This window comes from Rhipicephalus microplus, chromosome 2, assembly GCF_043290135.1.
Source record: "Rhipicephalus microplus isolate Deutch F79 chromosome 2, USDA_Rmic, whole genome shotgun sequence".
Taxonomy (NCBI): Eukaryota; Metazoa; Arthropoda; class Arachnida; order Ixodida; family Ixodidae; genus Rhipicephalus; species Rhipicephalus microplus.
In genome coordinates this window covers 230107269-230134916 of record NC_134701.1, presented here as the reverse complement: position 1 = coordinate 230134916, position 27648 = coordinate 230107269, and the positions used below count along the sequence as shown (strand labels likewise).

The 27648-nt window shown below is 45.3% G+C and overlaps 1 protein-coding gene across 2 annotated transcripts in view; it reads right to left on the bottom strand.

The window, feature by feature from the left end:
* LOC119170309 (uncharacterized) overlaps positions 1-27648 on the bottom strand; it is a 303502-nt gene that overhangs the window by 44035 nt on the left and 231819 nt on the right. The window contains exon 1 of one of the 2 annotated variants that reach the window (XM_075877054.1): positions 12540-13723. The exons of the other annotated variant lie outside the window; for it this stretch is intronic. Coding sequence (XP_075733169.1) covers positions 12540-12541 — 2 coding nt within the window. The 5' untranslated portion in view covers positions 12542-13723. Of the gene's footprint in view, positions 1-12539; positions 13724-27648 lie in introns of those variants that run through there. 2 annotated transcript variants of the gene reach the window in all.

Sequence of the window (27648 nt, the reverse complement as noted above, 5' to 3'; positions counted from 1 at the left end):
AATGATTACAGGAGGAGGGGGGGGGGAGGGGGGCGTCCAATCACGCGTCGAGGCTTGAAAGCGGTGACGGGATTACCAGCTTCAAAATCCCGAATCCCCTCGACCCGGGTGTTCACGCCTCCGAGCGGAAACAAACGAGAGCTGAAACAAAAGGGCAGGGGACGACTGGGCCGCGCTACAGAAACGACGGGCAGTTCATGAGGCGTCGCAGATATATATCTGTAAAAAATATATATACGCACACGACTACATACGGCAGCTTCGAGCGTGGCCATTCATCCCTGCGATCCCAAAGGAAAACAAATTATCGGGGTGTATGTAGGGTGTCTCGGCGGCGTTCCTATAATGCGAGGGGTGCAATCAAATTCGTACACACGCATAGCTTCTCTGCACTTTTTACAGGCTTAAGGATTCCTCCACGCCCGAGAAGAATGGGGGATATCACTGAGTCGCTCGCTGCAGCTCCGCTGATATACGCTCGTGGCACCGGCTGCTTGCACGCGAAGTGTACGCCTGATTGTGCAAATGGTTTTTGCGCCGCGGTGGGTGTGTGCAGTAAGCTCCGCAAAAAGTCTCTCGCTAACCCGCACAAGCGAGGTGGCCGACTCTGCTTTTGAGGCCGAGAAGAGGCGTGTATAGTCACGTGTCAGCGAGGAGTTTATCGCTTCACAGTAGACGCTGATTGATAGCTGCGTGACGCGAATGCTAGCGTAACTATACAATGAGGCGCCTATAGCGGGCGCGAGATAATACCCGCGTTTAGGTCCGACTCGGAAGCGATGGCCGATAAGCGCGCCTGGTTAGGTTAATGTCTAGATAAGACCTCTATGGGGGGCGTGACGCGCCTGAACCTGACGCAGCAGGCACGGTGTGCGTGCGAATCTATTAAGCCACATTGCTATCATTACAGGAACGTAAATGTCGCTTAAGTGACGTATTATTATTTTATTGTAAGGGAAAGCCAAGTGGCTTTTAATCCTGGTGGTATACCTGTAGCACGCTGTTTGAAAAATGATTAACCAGCCTCTGCGATTGTCACTCATAACCTACGACGTAATAGAGAGTCGGTGCTAACTTTGTTGTTTTGTTTTACATACAGCGTCCTCATTCGTACAGATGGAGACCTGGTTTGTTGCTATTATGAGTCTAATATGCGCTTAGGTTGCACTTTCAGTTGTAACATTTATTTATAGCTACCTTCTAACTCCCACAGGCGACGCAACCGCTGGCGTAGGAGCCAAAGCTGCTGCCAAAGCCTCGCATCGACATACGCATTCAAACGGCCCCTGTGTAAGTTACGTAAAGAAGGGTTGACGTTTGCTCGCGGCAGACGCACTAATCAAGGCAACCTTGACATCATCAAGCGATACATTCGTTGCACCTGCAGACCTAATTTGCACTCGCTCGAAGCAACAACGCTGCCTACGCAACAGCCGTCGCGTCAACACGTGTCTACGCGAACGCGCACCAAGAACTGCGGAGCCGATTCGCACGTCTCGCCACGCTCAGCTGCCGCGGCACGCGGAGCCTCTCTGTCGTCATTAAGACGGCTGTTTGCGCCGCTCGAAGGCGCAACCGTGTATGTGGGAGTTAAGGATTTCGGGTGCAGAACCGTTGCGAGCGTACACGCGTCGATACACTGGAGGGCACTGCAAGCTGGAAGCATTGCAAGGAAACGTGTGGGCGGCACGTCGATGGCGGTATAGCTCCGCGCGGAGACGCCACTTAAATGTGTCGGCAATCGCTTCGAGCCTCCTTTCCTTGGAATGGCAATATGGGCAGCTGACTCGAGAGGGATGCGGCCAGGCTTTGAGAAAGCTAACAGGGCGCATCGGGGGCTGTGAAGGAGAAACGCTCTAAAGGGTATACGGGCTGAATGAGCATCCCCAGGGAGACCAGACGAAAGGGGTGCGCCGGGGTTGGTGCGCAATTGGCCGGGAGCCGCGGAGGTTGGCGCCCTCGCGAGTTGCGACATCGCCTTCTTGAACCCGTACGTCGGGAAAGCGTGTGGGGAATCAGGCGCATCCGTAAAGGAAAGAACAGTAGAAGAGCCAATGAGAGGCGCGTCTTCTGCCGTGTTCCCATCCCGCACCGCCACGGTAACCATGCGCTTAACTGCACCGTGTGTAATGGCCTCGTAAAGCCACGTGTGAGCGCGCTACACTTGTTCTTGTTGGTCCTTATACTGCTCCATGACCTTTCTCTAGTTACGGCTGAAGACGTGGAGGGGTCGTCAGCGTAAGGAGAATGGGGGAACATAGAAACAGGGCTACACATAGTGAAACGGGAATGCGCGCAAGTATATACGTAGATGTGTTGCGAGACGTGCTGAATCAGAAGGATGAGCAGGTGTTTGGCCGCTCAAATGTGTGGTGAAAAGAGCCCCGGGACCCCGGGTGTAATGTCGTAACCTGACGCTCCCTATCTCGTTGATCGAATGAAAGTGCACAGGTTGCAACACGCGCAGACAACGTGATTGCGTCAGACCGAGACAGAGGGATGCGGGTGCAGACAAAAAGATGCAGGCGCAGCAGGTTTTGCCGGTGCTTGTTCTTTGACGAGACGCGAAGAAACTGAGTTGTTAAGCTCGTTTTTCCCCCTTCACTTTGATTTATTATACCAATAGTTGCCGTATCAAAGCTAAAATTAAAGCTGGACAAGAAATGACAGAGTAGAACAGCTCTCACCTGCGACAACTCGAAATCGCCATATTTCACCATGCTGCAGTAATGCGGTTTACATAGTCACTTTAGGCCTCGTAGTAAACGAGCAAGCCCAAATCGAGCTGACATCAGGCCCACAGGCTATAAAGCGGAAACGAAAGATCACGTTTTAGTGAGCCCTTTTTGTTCACTCGTCGATTGTACATTAATAATGTAACGACGTGCTCGACCTGACACTGAGGAAAGGTGTGTAGGTCACACGTTGCCGGGTCAAATCGCAGCAGGTGTCATTATACGTGTTTGTCTGTTCTTCTCCTGTGGTCTCACAACAGTTTCATCTCTTTCATTATTTTACACCCCCCCCACCCCCTTTTTTTTTATTCTCAAGTACAGAGTAGCAAACATGAGTCATCCTCTGGCTAGCCTCTCTGTATTTTATTTGTCCTTATCTCTCTCTCTATCCACAATGTCAAGCATATTTCAAGCACACGGTCGCTTAACAAATCCATTCTTCTTTGCACTTGGTTCTTTTTTTTTTGGTGAAAAATCGTCCCGCAGCGCATAATAATAGCCACACATGCTTTCGTGAGCTGGGACAAAATTTGGTCAAGTACTCCATTGCCACAAATGTATCGATGAAACGTGCATATTTTCACGCGTACACTGAATAAATAGAAGCGCAAAAACTTGCTAATTATTGCAGAACATAATATTCTTCCAAAGTTTAATAATTCGCAGCGCTGTTTTGATTCGGAGCATGCCCAATGGCCAACATCAAACTCAAGATAGTGAGGCACCGAGACCACGTTGCCTGCAACAAATGCAGCAATGCCTTGATCAGAGTGTGCCGAGGTGGGGCATTCGGCGAAAATCCAGTGCATATACCGCAAAGAAACCCTTCACCAGCCTATAAGAACGAGAAAAAGAAATCATAAAGCGAGCTTCTTTATACACTCCGAGAGAGAAAAGAAAAAAAAGTCAGTCACATAAATCTCGAAGGAAATGTCTCATAGCAGTATCAAATATATCTTTCCTTATAGTTTCGCATGCGAGACGTTTACGCTTCCCTCAGCTATCTGAATACTTGAATAGTTATCTACCGCCACCATCCGGCGCCCATGAGACTCTTTGCCCGACGGCCACAAGGACATATGCTGTATACACAGCATATGTCATTGTGCACGTATAAATGCGATCGTAGCAACGGGCAATTCGATGTTTCTCCTCGCTCTGTGCGTTTATTTCCATTTTTTGTCGTTATTACGCAAGACGGTTTTACGCGGTTACATTGAGACGATACAATAAGCCCGCACGCGCTAGATAAAGAGTGGGATAGTATGAGCCAGCGGCAGAACGTTATCCGGTGAATAGTTATAGATGGTGGGCTGGTTCCGTCTGAAACGATCGCAAAACGAGACAAAAAAAAAAAAAAACGTGCAGGCGAAGCCTGCTGTGGCGCAGGAAGGGCGCTGTTTACGGCTCAGGCTCGTTCGGCCAGGTATAATGCCGCGGCTGTAAACTGACCGAAAACGAAAGCAGAAGGGAAAGAAGAGGGAAGTATACGTAGTGGCCACGCGTTGGTCCTCTCGCCCAGCGTCCTCGTAACGGCCGACGAGGGACGGAGGACATGGGATAGGCGCGTCGTAAATGCGCCAAGTGTCGGGGATGCCGGTGTAGGGGAGGACAGTGCCCATAAAAAGATCGAAGACAAAAGAAAGGACGCATGGTTTCTCTCTCTTCCTTCTATCTCCCTCTCGATACGCACCCTCCTGCGTGCGTTAACGGCATGCTCCTTATAGCGTGCTTAAGCAGCCAGATGCTCTTGCATAATAAGCTCAGGGAGCGCAGTGACACTGTGGGGGATATGCGTCTAACCATCAGCCAGGATTAAGCCTTGGAGGCTCGGGTCTAGGCACGCACAGGTGAATAAAATGCTCGATGGACGGTAGTGGACGATCGTAATGCAGAGTTACAGTACACCTCTTCGGGACGAAGGCTCGTGGATGAGAGAGCACATATTACACTCGTATTCGTGGTGTCACTACGCTCTAGCCGATCAGTGTGTGGTTAAGCGTGGGGATAAACCACGTAGGCACGGAAGCCAGAGGCTTGCAGGGCTACACGCCTTTTTACCTTGTCGATCTTTTTTTTTTCTGTCGCGCGACGCCTAAGTCTCGCTTACTCTACTACGCAATCACGCCACCTGAAAGGATGTAATATGCAAACATAATTCAAGCGTACAAAATAGGTGCCTCCGTATGCGTATCTATTATCGCATATTTCAGAATCGCTCTGTATTGAGATGTGGAAGGGTTAACCTATATAGCCAGATGCCTTATCACGTCGGTACTTTGGAAGGTGTGGGACTAATAAGCCGTTTACCCACATTAACACATCAGAGTCTTATCGGCTGAATTGTTCTGTAAAATGTGTTATTTAACTCTCTGGCGACACGCTAATCGGCCGGGGCTTGAAAGTACGCGAGTTTATTGGCTTGCAAGAAAATTTTGATAAGCTTAAGCGAAACGCAACGCATCTACACAGTGGCGTAGTCAGGGGCTACGCCACTGTGTAGATCGACCTTTCCTGTGTAGACCAAGCCCCTACGCCAGTCTGGACCGAGCTCTTTGCAGGACTTTAAATGAGCATAAAGGAACTGCTTGAAGGAATTCAGTGTTTGAGTAATTTAGTATCACACGCTCTATTCAAGCGTCTTGCTAAAACGAGATATATAGATGCGTCATGTAAGAAAATATTTGTGAAACGCTCTGTAGGCTTTGATAGTTATGCAGTTAGCTGGGTGCCCTATTCCTTCTATATAGTGGTACCAAAGCATACTGTATCGCGTTTAAGTATCGTCATCGTCATCATGACTAGGCCCACTGCAGGACAAATGGCCTCACCTATGTTCCACCAGTTTACAAGGTCTTGTGCTTGCTGCTGCCACTTTGCACCCGCAAACTTCCTAATCTCATCTACCCAGCTAATTTTTTTGTCTCCCCGTAACCAGCTTGCCTTCTCTTGGTGTCCATGGTCCGTGATCCTTAATGACTAGCGGTTGTCCTGCCTTCACACTACGTGCGCTGCCCATGACCATTTCTTCTTCTTGATTTCGACTATGCTGTCCTTAACGCCCGTTCGTCCCCTGATAAACTCTGCTCTCTTCTTGTGTCATGTATGATTACACCTATAATTTTCCTTTCCATTGCTCGCTGCGTCATCCTCAACTTAGGTTGTACGTTTTTTTGTAAAACTTACAGGTTTCTGCTCCGTAGGTAAGTACTGGTAAGATACAGCTGTTATATACCTTCCTCTTGGGGCATAGCGGCAGTCTAGAATTCATCATTCATGATTTGAGAATGCTTGCCGAATTTGCTCCTCCCCATTATTATTCTTCTAGTTTCTTCAATTTCGTGGTTCGGCTCTGCGGTTACTACCTGTGCTAAGTGGACGTACTCTTGTACAACTTCAAGTGAACTTTTACATGTCTCGAAGCGCATTTCTCTTCCGAGATTGTTTTGTGCATTACTTTCGTAATGTACAACAGCGCTTGAGCATAGGGCCACTTAACGAAAAATAATATAAATAATTGGAGACAATGAACGGACGTCTGCACCAAGGTCGGTCCGGATTCCGTGAGCTAGTCACTCGTAATATTTTCTGTCTGTGTCTGTGCATTTTACGCACAATGTCTCCATGAATTGAAACCCCCCACGCAATCGAGAAGGGGAGCCTTTAAAACATTTGAAAAGAAACAAACGTGACCAGCCATACGTCTAGCAATAAAATCCTCGTCTTACATTCGTTTTACGCTTTCGATCTGAACTTTCATCAAAGTTTCACAATATTTAGGAGCATCATAAAATAATAAGAAAATCAGAATCTCTAATACTACACTTAACTTGAAAAAAAGAAAAAAAAAGGTAAATCTGTTCATTAGGCATGTGTTATGCAAAAGCATGTCACAAAAAGAAAGAAAAAGAAACACTAGCCATCTTGAACATTTTTTTTGAAGGAATTCGAAAAAAGCACTTGCTTTTTTCTTTACCGTTTAGATGTGGTAAAATAATGCAACGCGCTTTTTTGGTGATCGTGAACGACCTTGCGCACACCGTACAAAAATCAAGCCACGAAAAACACCATATGTGAAACATGCTTCTTGCTACTTAATGGCGCTCTTTGGTCAAGTATGGCTTTTGTGCCAAACCACTTATCATCATTATCATCATCTCGCTGCTTAAGAATTAATGTGTTGTTCCTTGTTGTACAGTTTAAGGTAAGCTAATGCTGCCGGAGGAAAGTATCAGCACAACAAATTTATTTGATGGACAATAAAGAACGTATTAATACATTCTATGTAGAGGTACAGCACGAGGTGAGAGGTCGAAGAAGAGGGGATTCTGCGGGCGTCACGAAACAACATAAAGAAAACGAGAACCGATGTTGAGCGTGGCGAGTTCAATAGCGTTGGCGTGCTAGGAATTTGTGTTGACACTGTGACCTTTGAAGGCGAACAACAAGCCATAAATTCCTAACAAATTCTTCGCGAGTCGCTCGAACAGAGCCCTGAATTAAATTACTATTAGAAATATTTCAAAGCTGCCTCAGACGAAGTAAAAGTCAGGAACGAATGCGCCTCACTGGGTCCATTTCTTGTTGCTTTATTGGTTTCACAAAAAAAAAAAAATACAGATACGCGTGTAACTTCTTCAGTGACTTTATCTATGAAAATAAATGGTATTAAAAGCACTAAAGCATGCCATGAGCGTGTTCTAAGCTTCATCAACATGAGACAAGTAATTAATAGTATACGCATCAGTACCGCGCAGCGTTTGGAACCACCTGCCCCTTTCGTGACGCTCCCATAACTGCCGTGGACGTGACACACTTGCTCTGGTCGTGCCCAAGCCTAGAGCAAGCGCGCCTTCGCCATCTTACAACAACGGGTTACCATCCCGGTCGCCCTCCGGACTTACAAGAGTGGATAAAAGGACCTTTTCACCGATCTTTGCTAAACTTCATACATGAGTGTAACTCGTTAACATGTTAACAAGTGATATGATTGTAACATATAACAGATTGTAACTTGTGACACGAGTGACGTGATTGTAATTGAGTGACATGATTGGTTGTGACATGATTGTAACTTGTTACACTCATATCGTACATGAGTGCAACTTGAACCTGTGCCATTTTTATCTATGCTTATTGTGCCAAAGGGCAGTCTTTTGAAAATATAAAAAAAAAGAATGATAGTGGTGTAGAGGTACTCATTTAGGGAGGTACCTGGGGAGTTGTACAACATCGGCAAACCATTGCGCGAGGTATAGCTCATAGATAATTGAGTTCCCGTCGACACGACACTGACGTTATATGCTGAGATGAACGATGGTGAGCGCCATCTAACTAGTTATTTGCACGCATTAGGCACTTAAATGTAACTTTTAATGAGCTGTGGTGCACTGCCACAGCCACGGACTTAAAAGCGAAGCCCCGTACACATACGTTCGACGCATATAGCTTGAGTCATTCATCCGGTTTTTGTAATGAATTAACTGGCATTAAAATCTGAGCTATTAAAAAGACAAGCGTTGTCAAAATGACGACGAGACTTCACCGCAAATGTGGAACGCCGGTTGTGCGCGTAATAACGAAATGAAGTTGCGGACTTGAGCTTCAAAAAAAAAAAAAGAAAGTAAATGTGATGAGTATACTTTTAATGCTACCTGCCCGAGCGACACAGGCATGACGCGTATTACAAAAATACAGTGTTCTGCCGGGCACTGCTCTACATAAGTTCGTCAGCATGGGGAGAGGTTTACCTGCGCGGGTTTTTTCGTGCCACAGATCTCAATTTTACAAAATACCCTTTCGCACATAACTCAGCGAATGGTACCGATGCGTGCTGTAGACAACTTTTTAGGGAGCGTCTAAATTTGTTACGGGGAAGAGGGGCGACCGCTATGGACAGAGAAAAGAAATGATTTTTGGTGATTTGCCTGTGTACGTCATTGCGGCAGAACTGGGCATTAAGCTGCGTTTCACACAAAAGGTTAATCACTTTTAAAATAGTCGTGACCCCGGTTAGACAGGCATGTTTACACATTCCTGCTGGTTCTTCTTTGTTGTTCGGGGAAAGCGCTGACGTCCGGTGATAGTGGGCTCCAACGACAATGCGCTGTGCTTGCCGGCATTTGCTGGGTAGCAAAGTGAGATTGTGGTTTAAGCAGCATTCATTATATGACCTTTATAGAAATAATAGTAGCTTAAGTTCACTGCACTGAAAGACTCGGAATGCCACATAGAACTCAGCAACATTTACACATTTCTTCCTCAACGGTATAGTCATCACTGCCAGTGTGTATCGCTTCAACCTGATCTACCGTTCACCGGCCACAAGTTCGGCCCAATAAACAGTTTGATTTCGGACCTACAGTGTGCTCCCTTCATCCCTGTCACGACTCAGTGACAAACTTAAATGTCCCGAAAAGAACTTGTCGCATCGCTGTAGTTATTCCATTATTGTTGTTCAAACACCATACGTGATGCATTACGAAAAGAGATTATAACGAGCTATGATGGCAGCCGGTGCACCTACAGTGTCATGAAGCACAATACAAACGTTACGTTTTGTGTTTTTTAATAGCTGCAGCACCACGATGTCATTACGAGGCACGCCGTAGCGGAGGGCTCCGAAAATTTCGACCATCCATCGGGGGGATTCTTTAACGTACACCAAAATCTAAGCACATGGGCTTCGAGCAATTTGACCTGCACCGAAAATGCGGCCTCCGCGGCTGGAATTCAATCCAGTGACCTTTTGGTCAGCAGTCGAGTATATCGTAACCACTAGACCATCGTGGCGGTTCGGCTTCCGTCTTTACGGCAGCGGAAGTTCTCTTAATCTTTTTAAATAGAGTATGTGTTTTCGCATGGGTCATATATCTCCACGGGCATGTTAGCTCGAAAATGCTGCGTCGAGTATACAGAGAAAAGGTTAGGTTACAACGCTAAATCAGGGTCAGCGGTCAACTCTTCCCTTCCGCGATCGTATATTACAGGCTGCCATAAAGAACAACTGAGGCTAGCGACGGAAGGGGGTTGCTCGATCTTTTTTATACCAGCGATTTTCGTTTTATTTCTCCCCTTCCTCGTCGTTCCGTCTGTCGTGCCTCGAAATCAGAATAAAGGAGGCGCGTCGTAAAAAGAGCGTTGTGGCTGCACGAATAGCCGATGACGCACGTGCTCGTATAAACAACAATACACTTGCGACCGCGTGTTCGGCGATTACGCAGATAAAAAGAGTCGTTACGCTGTTCATCTCTATTGCGCCACAACTTAGGTTTCTTTTTTTGTGTTTGTATTACAATACCCTATAACCCGGCGCGACTTTGTACTCGTTGTTGCGAGACGCCGTTGACAACAGATATACCAAAATGCTATTTTGTAACGTTTAACGGCTAAATACGGGCGATCGTGTGTTGGCAACAGAAAGGATGTTGAAAGTGGCTGTAGTAAATGCTGTCGTGTGCTTCGATGGCAAAATTATGGAGGCGGCAGTAAAAAAAAAAAAATAGGTCGCCACTTTACGTGTCGTGCAAATGCATATACGATTGATACGCTATGTGGACGAACGTGCCATCGCCGCTGTGGAATGAAAATTGGGACGGGAAATTGTAGACATTGCGAGCGTTACGTATCAAACAAACAAACAAACAAACAAACAAAGAAACAAATAAACGAACAAACGAATTAACAAACAAACAAACAAATAAACGAACAAACGAATTAACAAACAAACAAACAAAAATCATACGATAATGGTTGTTTCGAGCTATACCGGTCAGCAGAGAGTTGAGTAAAACCAGTTATGGTAGGGTGAACCACACAGGTTAAAAAGGAGTTGTTTGTTACCAGAACAGAGCCCGTCTAGTATTAACGCTGTTCATATAACTTATCTGGCATCATTCACTAAGATGTGTCGACAGAGCAGACCAAGTGAGAGGCGTCAATCAAGTGCCACGTCAGACAGAAAGTGAACACGTTTATATTAAAGCCCTTTCACTCAACTCACACGCGACTTCCATATCGCGATCAAAAAAAAAAAATCGATGCTTATACGCACAGTACCGAACGACAAGCACGTGATTATCGCGCCTACACGCCAATGAAATAAGTGACAAGCGTTGAACACTTCATTTGTCTTGTTAGGCGTTTGTGTTGTGCTGTGTATTTATGTACACCTACCTATATAAAAGGTCTCCATCTCTATAATAGGAAATGGACGGCTAAATCTAAGCGCCGAGCATTGAAAATCACTTCCAGTGAGCGCGACACATGTGATTCCTTCCTTTATTTTTTTTTCTTTTGAGTTTTTCAGCTGCCTGCTTGCAGTGGCGCATGAGGCCGCCACAGCTGCGAAGCGCCATCCCGACATGTGCGAGTGCACTGTGTGGTATGCCGCGCGAATAACAGAGCTCTTCAAAGCCGGTATACGACAGACGAGTCGTGCACGTAGGCGCGAAATTAATTCAAATCTTGTTGCGTGCAGCAGCGTATGACTCCGCACTCACGAAGCAGTCTTTCATGCTAGGTAGTTTCGTAAGGACAAAAGCTAATCAACGAAAACAGAAACACACTAGCTAAGGCAGCCGACCAATCAAAAGCGGTTCTTTGCAACAAAGAGCTTTGCGCATGTGGTCCCTCTGTGAAATGCGCAATTATCTGTGGAATCCTAGATAACTGCTTGTTTTTAACATTGTATCTACAGTGAGGCCCTGAACTAAACTATAGGAAATGCTACAAACGATGATCGAAGGGTTGGCGATCACCTAACAATATATGTTACCTTGCCGGGCGCGAAAACACAATTGGGTCTAATCGAACATGCGTAGAACCTGCTGAGCGGATCGACTCACAACTTTATTCGTATCGGAGAATCCAAAGTCGTGACACGAGCTTTCCGAGTACAATAGCCTCGTCTAGTCGACCAAAAATGTAGCTATAGATGTTTACGAATGACGAATTGCCACAAGATAGATGCACTCACTGCATTGAAGAATGTGAACAAAACACACTCGAACAAAGAGAACATCACAGCACGAAGAGACACGATGAGTGTTAAAGCGGGCTTAATAACAAAAACCAGAGTAATAAATAAATATGTGCACCATTCTTTTCCCTTACCTATAGCGCTTTTCTATGCTAAGAGAGAATTATCATTGCCTCGCAAGTTAATTAGGTGTTCATATAGCCTTACCCTGATAAGAAAGTGACGTACAACAAAGAACAGCAGAGTTATCAATAAAAAAAAAATGCGCATAAACACTGGGCGTGATAGTAACTGTGCAGTGAAAACACTTCACAAGGTGGCGTTAGTAAGAGATCTATAGCGCCGCGAAGCCTTTTTGTTATTCGTAGCACCAGACACGTGACGTGGTGTTCGTTGTGATGCTTGCGTATGTGCTGCGATACCTAGGTGAGTCTGATCATAACTGGGGAACACGACGGTGCTACAGCTTTCTTTTTATAAAACAACAGCTCTACAACATTAACGATGACAAAAACAGAAGAAGAAGAGAAGAGACTGTAGATACATAGAGTCTATATAAATTATTTTCTTTACCGAACCTATAGCCGCACGATATCGATCCATAACTGTATTTGACTGCGCCACAGTTATTACTCGCATGGAGCGCGCACACGGTGGCTTGGCTGCAATACGCGCATCGAAGGCTCCGAAAAGGAGGCCAGAATCCACTGTGCAAGCCGACACGAGCTCCAACATGGCTTGTTACGTTTTACGTAAAACTATAGCGAATTAATACAGTCCGAGAATTAGAGGTCGAGAAAGAGAAAAAAAAAATGAAAACTCACATTGAGATGTCAATCGCTCAGTGCGTTGGACGCCACGCCGACCAGAGCATTGCCAGCGTAACGAACACTCGTGGATCTGATTCGAAGTTAAAATGACGTATGCGTTCCCGCGCTGAACGTAGCTGACGACGCCACCGCAGTGGCGCTGACGCTGCGCAGCTGCAGCGCGCTACTCGGCGCAGCGCTTGCACCGAAAGTATATAAATAAAACGAAATGATGGCAACCTCCGATCTGCGGTATCCGGAACCGCAGCCGCGCATGGATAGAACCGTTCCATGTAGCACGGCATTGTAGGAACCGCTCCTTACCAAGCCTTGTCTGGCACCAATCTCGGAGTGGCTGTTAAAACAATACTATATGCTAACAGTCGGTGCTACGGTGCAGAGGGTTTGCCCTCAATGCGCGCAGAGTAACAAGCAAGTTTGCGCGTTCAGTGATGTATATCTTCTCTCTTCGGTGGAGAGTAAAGTAAATAAACGAAAGTATTGAGTGAGTGAGTGAGTGAGTGAGTGAGGGAGTGAGTGAGTGAGGGAGCATTAAATGACTCTGTGTGTGAAAACGCCATTTCCATTGATGTAGACTCCCAGATGTGGCGAAAGCAGCCCAATAACTTTTCCTTAGCGCACATTGACAATGTGCTCTAAGAAAAAGGTATTATGCATTCAGACCAATTAGCTCGTCTTACAAAATATATTACCCCACAAATGCCGCACATTAAAGCGTTTAGTGAATGCACAGAACTCTTTAATCTACCTGACTTTGATTAGGCCACTAAAAACAGCACGCGCCAGCAATGCTTGTAACTACGCTGGGATAGTGAAGGGTATAACTTAGTACTTCTGTGAGTGCCGAAACATGCAGGTGTGATGAGGCGCGAAAGGTGTTCAGAGGGCTGTTTATGCTTTTGATCTTGTGTTCCGAATAGCTGAAGGCGCCGTGCAGAGCAGTGGTGTGTACTCGTGGCAGACTGTACGTGCTACAATAATAATAAAGAAAAGATAAACCGGCATGTACGCGACATGTGAGTATTTGAAACGTGCTCTTCGATTTCAGTTGTTCGGCTTGACAGCTTAGTCATTGTTCTGAACTCACACACATTGCTCACAAAATTTTAAAACGACCTAACGAAGAGGTCGAAGTAAAGAAAAGATTAAATCAACAAGAAACGACGTTGATTAAATCAACGTCGTCGACGAAAAAAAAAACACTTGTAGCATGGGATTCTGTTTTTAAGTCAGCGGTAAAAATGACGCTGAAGCACACAACGCACATAAAATTAGCATAATTCTCGGCTCTAAGTTTACGCTTAACGAAAACCCGTCCATATATCACAAATGAACGACGCCGGACCCCGATACTGCACTAAAGCGAGTATTTCATTATTGTCAAACAAGTAACGAACACTGTTGAGCATGCATGTTAGTGAAGCCAACGTTTTAACGAGCGGTCTTGCCTTGTTCGTGGCAAGAATGCTCATCTATCAATTCCGCCGACGTCTCTTGAACGTCTGTTTCGACAAAGAAGTTGCGTTATGATCCGGGTCTTATATGAGAGGTGTGTCGGTGTTCTACGGTTAAAGATTATCGAGACGGAGTATTCTCTTGACAAACAGCAAAAAAAAAAAAAAAAAAAAAAAACCAGCAGCTCCACACTATATGTGCGTGCCAAGAATGAAGGAAGAACCGAGTTGGTCTATTTTCTTGGCTTCTCTACGGTTTTATTTTCTTCCTTTTTCTATTTTCCAGTCTTGTCTTTTTTTCTCTCTTTATTTTTATTCATTTCAATTTGTATTTCAGTTTGTCCCTTTATTTCTTTTTATATTGATCGCTTGCTTCTTATTTTTTATTCTATTTTTATCAATAGTTTTGCCTGCGTTACGCCACGTGACGTGAGACGACGACAGCATACGACAAGTGCTTCGCACTGACAACACTCTTCAACAAATGCGACACTCTTTCCGCGGAGGCCTCTGATGCTTGAGAGCGGCTCACTTCACACTATTCTGGGAAGTATACGCTATGCTCTGGTGTACATGGCTCATACGTCGTCGACATTTTCCACCTGTCGCCATTGATCACCGAGTGGCTCAGGCGCTCTACGCACACTCGCAGCGCGAAGTGAGCCGGTGTGGCTTTAGCCGAATGAGAAAGACGCGTTGTTTTAAACGAAATAAAAAAACCGGGCCGCGACGATGCCATCGCTCACGCGAAAAAAAAAAAATATACGTAAACAAGAACTGCACCCGACTCTCGACACTGCACGAAAAGTTCTCGTTTTCACCGCGTACATGAGAGACGATGACGGTGACTCGTTTGTCGTCGGCGCTTGCGCCAACGCACTGTCAAATGCTCGCGAAGAATTGTTTCCATTACTGAGTCGATCGGCCCTATATATACACTCATCTATAAAGCGAGCATCACTTATACTTTCCAACCATTGCGCAGAAAAACTGATCGATTTTTTGTTTTCTGTCTCTTTACGACCGAAGTTAACCCAGTCTCAGTGAATCGACATTCGGTGAGTCGATATTTTCTGGTGGTAACAGTATATAAACACAAACGAAGCATTTTTCCCATACATCGCGGATCCTTTCTGAAACTGCCCGCCGGACGCCATTGTCGGAGCGAATTTATGAGATCCGAACGAAGTCATTTTCGATCTTACTCGACCATAACTGTCTCTCCCTCTACGAAATGTTTTATTCATTACATCATAACACACAACATACACATTGGCTCGCTGTGAGAACAGAAAGGATCGTCGTTATATACTGTCGAATGCACTTTTCATCTTCGCAGCTCCCCCCTTTCGATCACGACGATGTTTCAAGCGCAACGCAGTCGCTGCTTACCTACACGTATACCGTAAGCTTCGCAGTGCTGAACGCAAGAAGTATCTGCCTTTTACTTATTGCAGCCGCTGTTTTTTTTTTACTGTGCACTACGCAAAGTTAATGAAAAACACAAAGCAATATAAAGAAAACCTCACCGTGACCGCGTCTATAGTTGCACACAGCGATTTATTTATTTGAGCAGGAAGAAAGCGCCATTCATACTACTGTACCGTTAGTGCAGAGTGAATAAGCCGCGATACAGTGTACACCCCTTCTGTTTCACGAATAGTAGGCGCGATAGCGTATTATAGGCCTGATTGGCTCATTACAACACCCGTTTCGTTTTCAGGCAGCCGCTCCGGGTCGTTATAGAAAATGGGAAGGCTGTTTGCCCGCACTCGCTATAGTCGCATTACAATTCGAAGGGGTTGATTCGACGGTCGCTCCCTTTCATCGAGCAATTGTTATTCGACAACGAGCCCGATGAATTACTACTTCACTGTCATTTTTTTAAACCTCAACGCGTACAGGAAAGCAATTAACTTGCTCGAGGCGCAAACCACAAGAGTGTCCTTCCGGGCGGGTTGAGGTGAGATAGGAAGGAAACAACTGGAAGGCAGTTAAATAGATAATGTGGCGTTGTCAAGACGGGTTTGGTAACGTATACACCTAGATTGGCTGTATTGTTCGGCCCCTGCGCCTCTATCTATAGGCTCCGGAATCCCCATTATCCTGTCTGGGGAGGCCAGTCGTGACAATGTCACTATACTGATTTTACATTGTATACTATCTTCCGAAACCCAAAGGACATTGAGTCCAAACGACTACAGCTGATCACAAATATTTGTTTCCCTAGAAATTTAAAGCTCCCAAAGTGATTGTTCTGACTCACAAGACTGCTGCAGGCAAAGACGTCCCCACAGCCTAATAATTTTTTTTTTTCATCAACCCCGACGCTCATGCAGATACATAATTAGAATAGAGTTACCGAATACGGCGCGAAAGAAATGATACACTGCGATTACGACGACCCAACAGTTTGTCGATAAGGAAATTGCGCTAGACGACACTTGGAAACAATTCCTGAAAACTGCTGCTAATTAAACGGTCATGAAGTCCGTCTAATGAAATATAACGAGAAAAAATAACGGTGACTATAGCTGGTTAGCCCATTTTGATAATAAGTTTTGGTTGTCAAACATGCTTATTCAAGCTTTGAGAGCGTTACTAAATGCGCTATACTGCACGCGCTTGACGCAATTCTCTCTCTCTCTCTCTCTCACTCACTCACTCACTCACTCACTCACTCACACACACACACACACACACACACACACACACACACACACACACACACACACACACACACACACACACACACACACACACACACACACACACACACACACACACACACACACACACACACACACACACACACACACACACAAACAAGCAAACAAATGTGATGCCGCTACTGCACCAAAGGCTTCCCCGAGCAGCAAGGCCTAATTACGCAATTACTGTATGGCAGAAAGTGTCGCAAAAATAGAGTGAAAGAAAAAGCTTTAGAACGAAATAAATATTCAGCAGTATGACACAAAATTCGTCTTCCCATCGCAGCCATTCATAGAAAGCATTTAATGTCGACAGCAAGAAAAAAGAATGTTTTTTCACAGCGAAATGTGATTCTACAATTGTAAACACTTCACGAATCCAAGCTCGCTGAATAGCTTATTTTCCCATGTTCAAAAATAATATGACAATACAAAAGAGCAAGGAAGAGAGAGAGAGCGAGAGAATCAGAACTTAATAAAGCGAGTGGGCAGCACATGCGAGCAGATAAGCACCTAGGCAACATCAGCTACGAAACAAAAGACTACACTGGGATTTAGAAAAAGAAAAGCCCGTTTCGCTTAGTTTTTTTTTTTCACCACCCGCTCCCTATACGCCATCGTCTTCCCCACAAAATGCTGCACATTTAATTCCCGATTCAAGTGAAAAGATGTTTTTTTCTTCATATACAGATTTTTTTTTTGTTACGTCGTTTAAAGCGCCACTTTACGGGCGTGTGGGCTCGCAAGGAAACGTTCAACGTCGACGCGCTGCGGCAAAGCGCCACTAGAGAGCGGTACAATAAAGCTGCGGGGCGCGGCGCGGCTTTATTGTACCGCTCTCTAGCGGCGCTTTGCCACCAGCGGTGAACGCGAGTGAAATCGTCGAGGGACCTTTTATTTTATTTTTTTGCCTTGTGCGGACGCTCATTTCTCGACTTTTCTCGGATGCCTTCCATATATTATGCCTCTTATTTTTTTTTCCCCAGTGTTCCCAACTGTCCGGCACAGCCTTGCGCAATATTATAGAAACGTTGCTCCGCTATCACGCGGACGTCTTGACTTGTAACGATCGAACAGTGCTTGTAAGCCATGCGCGCGCATGCGGCACCGCCAACGAAACAAATCTTAGATAATGACCACACGTCGTTATCGTTCAGCGTTCTGTATATACACATTCCTTTTTTGAATAAACGTTCTTTTGTCACAGGCTTCCACTCTTCACAGATTTGATACATTGACGTGTGCAAAAGATTATTGCTCTTCGTAGGTCAGATAGATAGATAGATAGATAGATAGATAGATAGATAGATAGATAGATAGACAGACAGACAGACAGACAGACAGACAGACAGACAGACAGACAGACAGACAGACAGACAGACAGACAGACAGATAGATAGATAGATAGATAGATAGATAGATAGATAGATAGATAGATAGATAGAATTATCTTGACCGTCCGCCCATCCACCCATCGATCCGCGCGACCAATTATCTATCTATCTATCTATCTATCTATCTATCTATCTATCTATCTATCTATCTATCTATCTATCTATCTATCTATCTATCTATCTATCTATCTATCTATCTATCTATCTATCTATCTATCTATCTATCTGTCTGTCTGTCTGTCTGTCTGTCTGTCTGTCTATCTGTCTGTCTGTCTGTCTGTCTGTCTGTCTGTCTGTCTGTCTGTCCGTCCGTCCGTCCGTCCGTCCATCCATCCAACTAGCGAGTTTGACCACTTAATGAACAATATTGTTATGCCATTTTTTCCCCTTAAGCACTGCTCCCAGACCTCGAACATTCATAAACATTGAAGCAAGCCATTGAACGCCCTAAACTGATTAACGGACTTGACTTTTTTTGACTACACCTTTGAGTGTAGTCAGGTCTGCTTTTGTTTTCCAGGAACCTACTCTAAAGGGTGGTGGCGCGGGAATAGACAATACGACATTTTCGTCGCTCGCTACGGTCACGCTGTTCTGCCATGAGGGGCTTCACCATTATGTAAGGTAAGTGGCTCACAAAGTGAGGTAATAACTTATAGTTTTCTTATCATGGTGCCACGGAGGAAAATTAATGTTCGTGAAACTGGGATAAATGGGTGTTACTGGTATTCCGAACATGAAGCTGGTTTCTTATAAGAAGAGAACAAACAACAACAACAAAAAAAAAATGAAAACGGAACATGGTGGCTCCGACCAAGACACGGTTAAGCCACGCTAAAATCCAGGCAGTGAAGCGAAAATGATACGTGCTTGCGGACGGCGAGCTAAATAGATACCTTCGGGGTTGTGAAAAATGGTTACGCTTCAAGAGACGCATGTTGCGCTCCGTAGCGTGAATTAAAAAAAATGAAAACGATGACAAAGTGTAGAAAAGCCGGAGCGGGTAATGACGATGTGGGTGCCTCTTGGTCTTTAGGGGAAAAATGATGGAGAGAAGGCAAAAGAGAAGAAGATGGGACAGAAAGTTACGTAAAATACAAAGCGATAGCTGCTGGCAACACGCACTAAAGATAGATCCAATGTACAATCGTTGTGCTCTCGTAAATTAACTACTGCGGAGAGGAGAGAGAGGTTGAAACAACCGTCATTGCAGCTGAACTCAGGCGAATAAGCACGAATACCCATGAACAAAATGTTAGTGTAAAGTGCGAGGGGTTCTCCCTGAAAGGGCTTCGATTCAATTACTAGTTCTACCTTTTTTCCGCCACTTTCTTTTCGTTTCAATACGTACAAAGGAAGACATAAAGAAAGAAGAAGAAACAAGACTCGTTGGTGCAGCGAAGAGTTAACGAAATGAATGCTAAGGATTGGTATTTCAACGACGTTTTCTGAAAGCGGTAAACGACCAAGCGAGCGAATGAGAGAAAAAAGGCGTGTACGTCCTAAATTTCCTCTCCAGAGAAGGTCCGCTACATCGTGCCAACCCGCTCATTTTTTTTTTTTTTGAAATCTATTTGGCGTGGCGTAACGACGGAACGGTCGCTTCACTGTGCGCGTGTGTAGATGTCGAAAACAGTTCGATAGAAAAGAAAAAAAATATGTAGCACATCAAGGGAAACTAAAGCGCTTCTTTCTTCTGAATAGCTGCCCGTAAAGGTGAACGACAGTGTGAAATTTCAGAAGGAAAGAAAGAAAGAGGGAAAAAAGATCGGTTTATTGATTTGTGGGGTTTAACGTCCCAAAACCTCCATATGATTATGAGAGACGCCGTAGTGCAGGGCTCCGGAAATTTCGACCACCTGGGGTTCTTTAACGTGCACCCAAATCTGAGCACACGGGCCTACAACATTTGCGCCTCTATCGGAAATGCAGCCGCCGCAGCCGAGATTCGATCCCGCGACCTGCGGGTCAGCAGCCGAGTACCTTAGCCACTAGACCACCATGGCGGGGCAGGGAAAGGAAGAAAAAAAGAGGGAAAGAAAGTACATGTACAACGGTGCAAGCAAGTCATTCGTATTGCATGACCTTACATGTATATATAATGCACACACGAGAACGTTTAAAGAACACCGAGGGAAAACGTTAAAAGCGAAATATTGGAATGAAATGTTCTCCTCACGTAGTCTTGAAGCATGCATGGCACTGCGACATGCGCAACACTGGTCAAAAACGTATCATAATCTTCCAAGCCCCCTTTTCTCTCTCCTCCCATTTCTCGAACATAAACGAACAACTTGTTTAACAAACGCACATTCCATGCCACCGTATATCAAGGCTATTGCTGCCATAAACATAATAAAGTAAAGAACATGTTGATCACTATTGCGCGTATACTGTATACACTATGTGGGCGTTTCGCTTTCAATACAAAAATCGTATATTCTGATGTATAAAATACCTAATGAAGAAGCTAGGCATCTTTGTAGCATGCGAGCTTGCCTTTCACGTTCTCGCATAGTCGTTTAGCCCCATTATCATTATCAGATGGCATTGATCTCGACCAGTACCTGCTCCTAAGGTTCCTTTCAGCTTATGACCCCTTGTCCCAAACTATGAAACCATTACGAATAAAGTTACTCTGTTTTCTTTCTTTCCTGCAAGTTACCCCTATAGACAATACAAAGTATGCGATGTATACGTCACATTACGTTCGATGACTGAGTGAACAATCTATACGATTCTTCGACAGATTTTGAACGAGGCATCACGCGTTATAACGCGTACTGGACGGCCTGGCAATGCTATAGTTGCGCCAAGAGACATCTATGTCTATAGACGACTCTACAACCACTTCGTCACTTATCTTTTACGGTCCCTATACTTGCAACCATGACGATTTAGATAAGACTTCAAAACAGGCAGGTGCGGTATCCTATAATCAACGACTACAAGAAAGACGGAAGCCGGCACTGTCTCCTGTCGTATATGTGTGCTCTAGTTATTTTTCTCGTTTTTGTCGCACTGTAACATGTAAAAAAAGTGTGAACAGTGACCGCTGACAACAGTAAACGAAAACAACAACGCTTACACCAATGAAACTAAGGGGGCAATGTTCTAGAAAGAGAGCACCACCGTGTCAGAAGGCAGGTGCAAGAGACGATGTGGATTTAGGAAGTTATCGAACTGTTGCCACGTATGGATGCAGCTTATCTCTCCCACAGCTCGAACGGCCATTTTATTGCACATTCCAGGGCGGACGAAAAGAGCGACTCTACGTTCCAGACGGTCGAATACGATCGACAGATCTCGGACGGCGTCCGCACGTCACTGAACGCCGGCACTTCTTGACACAAAGCAGGCGTAACGCTTTCCAAACAACTACGAGGAAAAAAAACAAGAAAAACAACACAAAACATGAACGCCGACGTCAAAGCGGCTATGACGTTCGGACGGTAGCGGGATTTCTGCGGCACACGTTAGCGCCACGCTATCGACAAACTCGAAATGTCTGCCGCTCTCTTATCCTCGTCTATACACTTAACGGTTTTATGTGTATATATACTAGGTCAGTCTTCACGTGGAAGCGGTATCAGCATGCCGACAGAAGCGAAGGAACAGCCCCTCTATAGAGACGTCTTTTTTTCTGTATTGAAGCCATACAGCGTGCGAGGTAAAAGCAAGTGCTCCGAGATGGCTGGTTCGACGTCCGCTGCGCTATAACGGCAGCTGTCGCTGGCCCTTGAGACTCGAAGTACGACCATTCCCCGGCCTTCTCGTCGTGGTGCGCGAGTTATTGTTGTTGCTGTATGTTTCTTTGCGAACGGTGTACGTAGAGAAAACAAGTGGTAGGGGGGGGGGGGGGAAGAACTGCGCTTGTTAGATGCACAAAATACAGTCCCATCAATGTGACAGAAAAATACACAGACTGTGCGCGCACTACATAGAGATTGTGAGTCTAAACCGATGAAGAACCACAACAACGACGCAAACACAACATTACGAAATCAGCAATAACACATACGAACAAACGAAGAAAGGAACAAGATGCAACTACCTTATAATACGGCAAAACGTATGTGCGATGTAATCCACAATTCGCCAGAAATTCCTGAAGTGCATGCTGTGGGACGTGATAATTCTAGCGCAGTGCGTCGAACAAACAATTTATTTACAGCAGTACCAACAACGCAGCACCAGGTGAGATACATTATTCAATTAACTTTGTGAGGTATTACAAGCCAAAACTCGGGCACCCTTATGAGGCACGACATTTTCGTAAACGGCGGATTGATTCGCGCTAGCTGGGGGCATTTAACGTGCACCTAAACCTATAGGTACAAGGGCGTTCTTTTCTTCCCCTTATAAATTTGGCCGCCATGGCCAGGAATCGTATTCGTGTACTTGATGTTAGAAGCGCAACACTTTACCTGCTAGGCTATACCAGGTGGCTACCAGGGCATGTTAGATGTGTTGCGGTGCTACGTTGCCCAACAAAACAAAATTCATATGGTAGTAGGCTAAGATAGCATAAATCGTGGCTTAACCTTCCCCATGCCACGTGCAACCAACGGTCCACAAATTTGTTGTTGCACAGAGGAATAGAAGCGCCGTGTGTTGCACGCGCTCTACATAATACCTATTCATTGTTTACATGACAAGCCATATCAAACTCTGTTTCTTCATCAACGTTCTCGTATCATTACTTAACCGCATACAGTGGCATTTTTTTCACTTTTCAGTTATTTTTAGTTACAACGGCAGATTGCTTAACTGATAAATGTTTTACCTGATAAATATACTTCGTGTGTGCTCCACGTCACAACCTAATCCATTCGAAATGGTTACCTTGGCAATTGTAAACAAAAATATCCGCCGGAACGCGGCATGCATCGACCTCGAACTTACGATTAAACACGGGCGACGACGAGAGATTTCGAAAACAGGTGTGCCTATAGTCAGTTTGATCTTTTCACGTTTTGTTTTGATGCGTTTCCGGGTTTGTTGGGAAAGGCTTGCAAGCAAGTAGAAAAAAAAAGAAAAAAAAACGATTATACAGAAGGCATGTATGGAAGTAAACGCGCTTTCGTCGGGAATTTCGACACGATTGCAGTTTTTCTGTACGCGCAAGCAAAACCGGCGCACGACGTATACGGCATGCTACTTCTCGCGTGGCTTCACGAAGCCGCGGTAAACGTGCATGGCGCGACAGGCGTGTCACCACTCGTCCGACTTCGAAAGTACACAGCCGAATCGACGTTCCATTCCATACCTAAAAAACGGAATGAAATATGAGCGCGAAAAAAATAAATAAAAAAAACCCAGAAACGTGCGCCAGTTACGTTTCTCACAGGCGACGTTTCCGTATGTATGTGTCTATTTATGCTTCGTTTCAACTTTTTTTTTTAGTTTTTCCCCTTTTAACCTCGACGCCGTCACAAATACTGAAAAACCTCGTGGTGCGAAATCGCTAACGACAGGATTCAGCTGCCGACGACGGACTCGGACGCGACAGGCACATCGAAAAAACGGAGCTTTCTGCCGGAGGCAGCAATACATATGTTATTCCGTCATCACGACGTTTTTCTTTATAAGTTTTTTTTAACATTCGTTCCTCTTGTAGCTGTACTGCTCTTCTTGGTGGAATCGATTGGTTGTTATGTGGGCACGTCAATTGTCGGTAACGTCGGTTTATAAGCGGGAAAAAGCTAGAAATACAAAGCTATGACAGCCCTCTGTAAGGTAACAGCAAGTGCCAGGGAGATATACGTTGAAGAACTATCCTTAAAACTTGCAAAGGCAAACTGAGCGACGTCAAGGTTACGTCAAAATAGTTATTTTATAGAGAAAGCTACAAAGGGAAAGAAAGAGGGAATTGGAAAGAGGGATAGTTGAGGAGGAAAGAACAAGAGAAAGACTCATTCATGTCTTTCTTAATTATAGTAACTGCCTGAGCCTTATACACGTAAGATCATCATCATAATTATCATCATTCAGGTTATTAGCATATTTATTTTCAACGCAGCACGAAAGCCTACAGGTCCGAGTACCAAATACATATTAGTTACTCGTAATATTGTAGTATTATAGAGTTGAGTAACTAGCTACATATGTGATTTAAAAACAAAATAGCAGGTTTGTTCGAAGCTTCAAACATTGAAACTAGCGACACTTAGCGATGCTCTTCAGCTACTTGGGCGGTATAAGGAACACGTGGCTCGACCCATTAGCGCAATGCAGCCCGTAATATAACGTTCACTGAATTTCCATATATAATTGGTATTGCAAAAGCATATATGGGGGAGTGGCTTTACAAACAAATACAACGGTTCATAATTACAGCTTGATACTAGGCTTGCACGAGGGCGATGTAAATGCAACCCATATAGTAATGTGGTTTTAAAAACTCCATCCTACGTTGCAAGCTGGCCCTCTTGAGAGCTCTCGACGAAGAATAACCGACAACAGCAGACGGAGCCAAAGCGCATGCGATGGACAAATTAAGCACGCTTCGACGTTTCCGCAGCCAGGATTAGACGCCGAGCACTCGACACAACTGCGGCTCTCGGTCTCGAGGGATTTAGCTTTTCGCGAGGTAGATCGGGGCATCCACGTTACGTAAATACGCTGAACGGAAGCCGCCTCTTCTCTCCCGTGTGCCGGGCAAAATCAATTTAGAGTTTCAGCATTTTATTCTTATACCCTACGCAACCCCTTCAGTATCACTGTTTTCCGAATAGAGACGAATTGGAAACGAAGAGGCCGGCATAAAGGTGGTTGTGCATGGTATACACAAAGTCAATAACGGTCGGCGGAAAAGGGGGAACCTATAGGAGTTATGCGATTATGCGAGCACCATCTGTGAGTTCAAATTTCTCTGCACGTTTCTCTGAGAGACAAACGGGGGTAAGGAAGTTCTGGACCCGCTGTTTTACGAAGTTAAGCGCAAGTACATTGAACGCGGGCGCAGCCAGCAATGTGAGCCTACAGGGAGCCTACACAGTCACTCTATGCGAGCCGAACGGGAGTGGTACAGGGAAGTAGCTGATCCCGTAGTTCTCTCTCATATATTCATCTTTTTAAAATTGACAGAACCCACATGAAATTGGCTTAAACACCCCTTTTAGAATTTCGAACGATGGAAGAATTATACTCTGCCGATGCAAAACAAAAATCGCTCATTCCGTAAGCGACCTCACGAAGGACGAATAACCGCATCAGCGGACTTTGTTTTGGAGAACTGCAGGACGACGTCATCGCGTGCATGAAATGATGAAATTACGGTGAGTGAACAAGTTGCATATGTCCTGCCGAAAATATCCGCGCATACGAAAAGCTGGTGTACACGCTAAGAAAAGATGGGGCCAGGACAAGGAAATACTTCAAGACGTTAGTACAGCGGATGAGAGGTAAATCTATCGTCGTTCAGCAGTGAAGAGTTATTCACTAAAGGCGGAACATTGTTGAACTTAAAGGGGTACTGACACAATTTTGAGGTGCGGCAAAACAGACGTTTTTCGTTTCCTTGGAATGTAGTATTAACGTTCTCCTCACACCGGAACCGGGAAACACGTGTAAAACATTTTTATTTAATTTAAAGTTTTCATTTCTGGTTCCTACAAGGCAGCTCCACCGTCAGGCACAGCGCTTGACGTTTCAAGACAGGTTCACAGAAAATGGTGACGTCATGTCAATACGCGCGCATTGGGGTAACGACAAAAAAATCACAGCATATCCACGGAGTGAATGATGATTGGTGGGGCGCAGCGTTCGTCAGTCTGTCTGTCCATTTGTTCTTGCGTCCGCCTATCTGTGTGATCCTTGGTGCAACCGTCCGTTTGTTCATTCGTCTGTCTGTCCGTCCGTCTCTTTTTGCGGCCATCCCTCTGTCTGTCCGTCCGTGCGTGTGTCAGTCTGTTCGTCCGTCCATATGTCTAGAGAAAACTCCAAGCACAGCCATCTCACATCTTTTCATCATGTATTCATCATATACAAGTGCCCCCATCCAGCAGACATTGTAAGGACCGCTATTTCGGGTATGTGCCACTGGTGGTTACGTACTGCGAGGGACGCACAAGCCACGCCATAAGGAGCTTCGCCCCTAAAATAAAATACAACGAAGCGCGACCGGCGCACAATCTCGACTGCCTGTCTGGCGGTGCGCCGCCGACCGGCGTCATTCGTAGTTATGCTGTGCGCTGTCCATTTTGCTGCGACGCTTCGTGGTCACGTGGACAGTGATCAAGCGCTGAGACACCTCTGTTGTATGCGAAAATATGCGAGTGCGGCTTCATTGTTTTTCCGATCACCGCATCCCTGTTTCACGATGACACCTTGTGCCGTCAAAGGCTGTGATTGGAAGACCGGGGGCAACGTTAGTATGCAGTTTCCCGAACGACCCAGCGGTGAGACAAGTGTGGGTAGAATTTGTGCGTCGCGATTGCAGCTGCGACTGAACGCCAGCCGAGCGAGGCCGGATTCGCTCGCTGCGTTTCGGCCCCGACTGCTATCGGATCGGGAACCATCGGTACCTTCTTGAGTTCGGCGTCGCGCTGCCAAAGAAGCGATATCTGGAGCCAGAAGCTGTGCGCACGCTCTACACTGCTTCAGCACAACATCGCGGTGCAAATCCAGCATCAGAGTCCACACGCAAGCGTCTCTGTTTCCAGCAGACGATAGAGCTGCATCGGTACGTCACGATTTTCTGCGAATGTCTCAGTCCCCGCGTCACTGCATGAGACATACGTCAGCATGACTTGCTACGTCGCCGTGAAGCCGCTCCTTCGAAATCGAAACCGAAAGTGGGTTTAGAAAAAGCGACATTAAAAATATATTCGATGAGTTTCGAGGCACCAGAATATTCTTTCCTGGGTCCTCGATACCAGTGCTTTTATTTACAGCAGAAATCCGAAAATTTTCAAAGCTCGTGTCAGTACTTCTTTAAGGGACGCGGAAACATGAGCCCACATAGGCGCTTCTGCGTACAGGGGAAAAGAGTACGTGCTGAGAAGGTTACAAGGATACGGTTAGTTAACGTCTGGACGTGACTCCAAGCGTTCACTTGACGATGCTACACAGATGCACATACATGTGCAGACACATTATATCGTGTGAATTCTTGTCTTGCGGGCAGGCTTGCCCAATGCAACGTTCAATAAAAGCCTGTAACGACACTGTACTTGCTACGGCACTTGTGTTCGTGCGGTTAAAACGTATTTTTGTCTTCTCTGTCACGCTGTGTTCTTAAACATTGGTCGCATTAAATCCACTTAAAGCTTCTGATTGCGTTTAGTATATTGTAAATAAGAAAAGGAACCTAACAAAACTGAAAGTAGGTATTCATATTTAAATATTTGAAGCACTGAACCTTCAACTTCAGTGACGCTTTAAAAAGCCAATGTAAAAAACTGGAAGCTCCTTATCTTCGAATGAAAAACTTTTAAACGTCTACGCAGTAAATAAGCTGGGATTTTTTATGAGCCACGGCACGAAATACGACGTTGGGTGCTATTAATAATTCATAGGCTCTGGACAGAGCACTTAACAC